General features: G+C 35.4%; 1 protein-coding gene across 1 annotated transcript in view; it reads left to right on the forward strand.

The window, feature by feature from the left end:
• The window catches only part of LOC106681346 (facilitated trehalose transporter Tret1), an 8929-nt gene extending 4567 nt beyond the window's left edge, over window positions 1-4362 (forward strand). The window contains exons 2-3 of the mRNA XM_014421621.2: window positions 1401-1575; window positions 3135-4362. Coding sequence (XP_014277107.1) covers window positions 1401-1575; window positions 3135-4275 — 1316 coding nt within the window. The 3' untranslated portion in view covers window positions 4276-4362. The remainder of the gene's footprint in view (window positions 1-1400; window positions 1576-3134) is intronic.
• The last annotated feature ends 2373 nt before the right edge of the window (window positions 4363-6735 follow it).

The raw sequence follows: 6735 nt of genomic DNA on the forward strand, positions 1-6735 counted from the left end.
TAATTCAAACCAAATACTCCCTGATAATTTCGGCCAGTTCAGAATAGTACCGAACTCATTGTACGAATCATATATTCTCTGAACCCCAGTGTAAGGGTTATGAAATGGATATAAGACCAGCACTGCCGCTCAAGGGACCTACGGTACAATGTAAAAGTCTGTTATTTTCTGAGAAAATATGACGAAAATCTTATAATATTAGTAAATATCTCGAAAGAATTCCAATAATATCTACCCCTAAACTCTTGATAATCGATTTAAGTAGCGAAGGATTCAAGGGGCCCTTTCTAAAATAATGAAGTTTGACTCAATAATGCTCTAAATCATCACTCACCAATCAGACTAACGGACTAACAGTCTTACGAAATATCGTAGTTGCTCTAATAACTCAAACTGTAATGACCAATAAACGATTGTTTAGCATATCCATTAACCCAACAATACTAATGTGAGTCAATTTTACTCACACTCGGTATAAACATTGAAATATTCAAACACTACTACGTTCTATTTTTAGATATACTATCAATATTCATTTATAATTAAGCAATGAAAATAGATATTTCTAGTGCAGATCGATTAGGAGTTAATTACAATTACCAAAGAAAATGTGGTAGATTTGTGATCATATGAACAACTAGTATATCATTAAGAAAACGTTTTATTAAATGTCAATGACTGCTGAAGGGGGAAATGGTAGCAGCGCGGCAACGCGCATGTCTACTAAGCCAAAGGTTGTCAGACCGGATTCCGGTCCCACCTGGGATTTTTTCAAGCATAAAATATTGAAACACTCACTCACAACCTCCCCCCGGGCATTTGTGAGGCCCGTTAGCCAATGGGTAGCACTCACAATAGCCGTGGTAGTGACAAACCCACTTAACGAAAAAAACACGTCAAAAACGCGCGATGTATTTTCCAATTTTTATGGAGGATTTAGACCTATGGTCCGTCGCCTATAAAATAATAATAATAATAATAATTTATAATCTTAAACAAATTCCTGAGATTGGAAAATTTTTTAAAAAATAAATAATTTAATTTCTATCCATTTTAGTCTCAACACATTTTATTTTTCTTATAAGTCCGACGTTTCGGCCATCCTCAGGGACAATCTACTTAATACAATTTTGGAATTATATGATTTAAAAACTCTAACTCCATGCAGGCTATTCTGCCCAGGTCAAAACAACAATTTCTAATTAGTCAATATTCACATTAAAACCAAACTTAAAATCATTTATCACAGTCACTATTTGTTAAAACTTTATTATTATTCATAACTTTATTTAACTAGTTCAGGACTTCTAGAATTCACTAATAGCTATTCTGAATCAAAATTGCTTTTTGTTGTATAATATGTATTAAATAGATATTATTATCATATTATGCCTTTCTAGGTCAACTATCAGTAATGGTGGTGGGCGTTGCCTACTGCTGGTTTGAGCCAATCACGATCCGGCTCGCAGAGGACCCCAATTTGGACTTGAGCACTGAGGACGTTTCCTGGCTGATCGCCATATTAGAAGTCGGCGGTTTCATTGGACCGTTTATTGCAGGTGATTTGACTAACAGGTAAGAGAAAGGTCCATTACTAGCAAAATCTTATCTTAACCTCCATATATAGAATAAAAAAACGAACAATGTTAGTAGAGGGAGTTCTTGAACACACATAACTGAAAACCGATGATAACCAAAACAATCAACTAAAATCCATAACACCAGCTATGTACAGTAGGTTTAAAAATATTCCAGTAAAAACAATCCCTGATGTCCAAAATATAAAATCTCGTCCATAAGTTCGGAAACAAAAAAAAAATGGATTTAGACCAATGAGTCCCAAAGTGTGCGCCGCGGCTACCGGGGCGCTGTGATGCCACCACGAGTGTGCCGCGAAATATTCGACTAAAAAATTCGGAAATTTTCTTGGAACTTCCGATTTTGGAATTTTTGCAAAAATCAATCGTGTATGCTGACAAAATTCCAAGAATTTAGCAACTTTCGAGTCATTCATCGTTTTCTATCCAACCCGGATCTTTTTAAAACGGCTTCCTCACGCACGCTGTAGTCACTAAAAAGTACGAAAATAGTAAGTATCTGACCGAAAAAGATTGGGAACCTTTGATTTAGGCAATATTTATTCGATAACGTTAGGTTAGCTGAATAGAAGGAGATATGACAGGACGCTCCGATGAGGTGCATTTACAAAACACTTACGATCGGCGAGCTCTTACGAAAACTCCACTCCGTGACATTCGCTAGCACTCTAGAGTTCACCATATAGTACCTTGGTAAAGGAGAGATACCCGAGGGGTATTGGCCCTTTGCTGCGCTCTGATAGGTAAAATATAGAGGGCCCCAGAGTAGTGTGATCCACCACTAGTCTTGTTGTTAACCATTGTACCCCAAGAAAGTGGATGAATCTATTTGAGATTAGATATAGAAGCTTTTTTTTAGCTAGTGACGTCACGGGCTGGAAAAGGCCATGTAGAGTAGCATGTATGACGTTTGCTTTTAGAAAATCAGAAACATCTATTTACGTCTTTATTTATTCTTACACTTTTGAATATATCAATTTAAGGTATTGACAACAATTATCACAAATTAAAATGAGACTATATTTGTCTGAGATCTTTGTTTACGTCTCGGCTGCTACGTCACATGAGGTATGGCCATAAAAGTCCTCGCACAAAGCTTTACTAGCAGCGGCTGGAACATCTGGATTGATTGAAAAATAAATTATTTTTGTTATTATATTTCAAAGTACTTACTCAGCTTCTACCGACTCTTTATCAATGACGCGGTGATCTGGGAGAGCGCTGCTATCCCTCCTGTGAGGGGGATAGAGTGGGCTCAGTGATCAGCAAGTTCAGAGTGTAAATATTGTACATAAAAGTGTAAATGTAATTAATAGTTATTTTATTATTTGCTATATTAGTTCAAAATTTTACTTATTTTATTTTATCCTAGTTTGATTATTTCATTTTATTTATCTTCTGTTTATTTACAAATAGAGATTTTATTTTTTATGTATTTTTTTTAAATGAATGTGATAATTTATCTCTATTACTAATTGCTCATGGTTGTGGCTGATTATAATATATAAAAATAAATAAAAACAAATTTTGTTATAGGGTTGGACGAAAGTACGTAATCATGAGCATAGGCCCTCTCTGCCTAGCGGGATGGATTCTGACCCTCATATCCAAAACGTTGCTGTGCTTGTGCATTGTCCGAATACTCACCGGCCTCGCGACAGGAGTGGCCTTCACTATCACACCGATCTACACAGCAGAAGTCGCAGAACCTAAGTTGCGAGGGAGGCTAACTGGAACCTTCCAAACAACTTGGTACATGGGAACCTTGTACGCCTTCTCTTTCGGTCCTTACCTCAGCTACGATATGTTTGTTTATGTCTGCATCCCTCTTCCAATCCTATTCACATTAGTCTGGATGTTCATGCCAGAAACTCCTTACTATCTATTAATGACTGAACAAGAGGAAAAAGCTAGAAAAGTCCTCCAATATTTTAGGGATGGGGATGACGTCGATAAAGAACTGGAAGACATGCAGAATGCAGTAAAAGAAGAGATGTCAGTTGAGGGATCCTGGAAAATACTGTTCACAGACAAAGTCGAGAGGAAGGCTTTCATAATTGTGCAAATCGTCTCCATCACCAAGTTCCTAACTGGAATGCCAGTCATCGTGAACTACGCTTTGGACACGTTCTCAAGAGGCGAATCATTCCTTTCTGCTGAAGAAATGTCCATCCTGTTGGCTGTTCTCCTAACCCTGATCGCCGTAGTCTCCGCTTTCATGTCCGACTGGATCGGTCGGAAGCCATTGCTGCTGGTGTCCTGTTTCGGATGCTTTGTGGCTCATTTCCTCACCGGTGGGTATTACTACATACACGAAAAGACCTCACTCGACAGCACGAACTACACCTGGGCTCTCTACGTCGGCCTAATGATGTACTGTTTCTTCTCCGACATCGGCCTTGGACCACTCTTGCAAACCCTTCAGTCCGAAATGTTCGGCGCAAGTACTAGAGGCGTAGCTGGCGGTATTACCGAGGGATTGGCTGCGTTCTTATGTTTCATCGTCCTAAAGCTCTACACCCCAGTCAACGAGATTTTTGGCGTCTACATGAACTTCTGGTTCTACAGCTTGACCGGTCTCGTTGGAGGACTTCTCTTGTTATGGCTGATGTACGAAACAGCGGGAAAAACGATTGGCCAAATGGAAAATACGCCAAAGAAAAAAGTCCTTGCTTGAGTTGACTGTCAAATAAATTACTAAGAACTTATTTTTACAAATGAAATTTTATACCAATTCCAAAGACAATAAACTATTTTTTGTAACTATTATTTTAATTACAAAAAAAAAAAAAAAAACCTATTTATGCTTCCATTAAGTTATACTCAAATCGTCATCGGTCATCGATTGCGAGGTTGATTTTAACATGAATGGCTTCGCGTGAGACTTTTTCTCACATATCTTATGTAGTGCTCTTGAACGTATTTTTAAAATATAAAATTTTGATTTAGATTAGGTTTATTTAAGCATAACAAAAAAAATATTTAAAAAACGTAATTCTGATACAAGAGCCAACTAGTTTTTAAAAATTTAAAAAAAAACAAACATAACTATAAAATGGTAATAAACATAATATAATATTTTAGCGAACTTTAGCGATAAAGCTATAAAAATATTTAAAATACAGAAATATCATATTATATATACATTAGAGGATAACTCTAGTCTTGAAAAAAAAAAATGCTCAGACTGAAGAAATATCTTTTGCATAACTGGTGCAAATGAACACCGTATGACTGGGGCATATCGGCCTTTTACACTGGTGGCAATGCTTTTTTGTTTACAATGCCTGAATATAACTCAGATATTAACAAAAAATTGTATTCATACGGTGCAGCGATGAAGTGAAAATACCATATTTAATTATAAAGACCAACCTACACATACACTAATCGAGTATCGAAATACAATTCATAGTAAATAATACGTACCTAATGAAGTTCCTACCTCTTCAAGCCTACGTTTCCCTAGTTCTGCTAATGTTTTCCACATACACTTGTTGCGCATGAGAAAAATCTTCACAACTCGAATATTTTTATAGCAGCCTTAGTCGCGCGTGAGATAATGTCTCAAGAGCTACTAGAGTAGGGGAGAAGGCGAGGTATAGAAAGAAAAGACAATGAACTACAGATTCCAGGAATATGGGAACTACAGGGTCCCTCTAGCAGCTCCCAGACCCGAAAAACACTTAAAGTGAGAGAAATTCTCACGCAGCGACCAATGATGGGTTAAGATATTTGATTTTCAGGAAAATATGTGATATGATAGATAAATATAAGTATTAATCTTAAATCATCAAGAATAAACCCACAGGTGTTTATTAAATATAACTAATGATGTATGTGAGACCCATAAATGATAACATGCTTGCATATGCATAGGTTTTTTAGAAATATAAATACTTAATAACAACCTACAAAACCTAACTTAATGGAAACTCTGATTATTTAAATATATTAAACATAAACTAATTGAACAACTTAAGCATTGTTCACACTAAGGGTAAGAAGGCTACTCAAGAGGAGCACCACTACTAGAGGCTAAAAAAAAGCTACTAGTGGACTAAAAAGTTTACATAGGTACTTGAAACCTGTGTACAAGTGGCCACACTTTATCCTTCGATGCTTAATTCAGTAAAATTGAGATATAACGTAGGCGCGCTATTAGTATAGTTCAAAAAAGTCTTACAAAATTGAAATTATATATATTACATAAATAGTACGACCTACAGACTACTGTTTAGTTAATTTTAGAGTCAGTTTCACATTTTTCTCCTAAAATAATAGATATAGCACAAAACACAAAAAGAAGAAGATTTCTGGAAGCTATAATTATAACAAAAACCATACAAGACTTAGTAAACTACAAAACGGGCACGAAACACTTAAATACACATTACGCCGACATTACAAAATAGACTCAACATAAAGACATAAAAATCAGAGCGTTTAGAACAGTCCAGTCAGTAAAAAATCACTATGTTTAATTTAAAATACAAATAGACAAAGTGGGTCACATAAATAGGGAGGTATCCAAACAGCACACTGGACATAAGATAAGGTCCAAAGAGGTAGTTAGAAATATAGAGCTATGGTTGTACTTAAGAGAGGTGAAGAATGCATCAATAAGGAATGATATTAAAGTGAAAACAGTGTAAAGAAATTCGTTTTACCAATCAATGTAGATAAGACATGATTTCCTTTGTGAAATTCAAATTTTTGACTGATTATGAGGTGAATATAATTGTATGAATTGTAATAAACATGGATGAGGATTGTTATTGTTTGTAGGATAATTAAAGTACACGAATATGGGGAAAGAGTCCTGAAACGATGTGCAACAAGATGTTAATTTAAAGTTTAAAATTAACGCATAAAAAATTTAAAGATATAGAGCTTCAAATAAAAAATTAATTCTTATTAACGCTTTGAAAAAGCCATTTTTTGTCCCCCCCTACTTATACTTGGCTAACTCATCAATTTAGACTAGTAATCATACATAGTTTTCACTAAAGTAATTAAAATTTGGGGGGAAATAATTACTATTTGTTCTTTCCACATCACGAAACGCAAAAATACGAAATATTTATAGCAACAGAGAAATAAGAATTTGTTGTTTATACTTTTGATCTTAATTGGT

This window comes from Halyomorpha halys, unplaced genomic scaffold, assembly GCF_000696795.3.
Source record: "Halyomorpha halys isolate HHAL.00 unplaced genomic scaffold, Hhal_1.1 Scaffold328.1, whole genome shotgun sequence".
In the NCBI taxonomy this organism is placed as follows: Eukaryota; Metazoa; Arthropoda; class Insecta; order Hemiptera; family Pentatomidae; genus Halyomorpha; species Halyomorpha halys.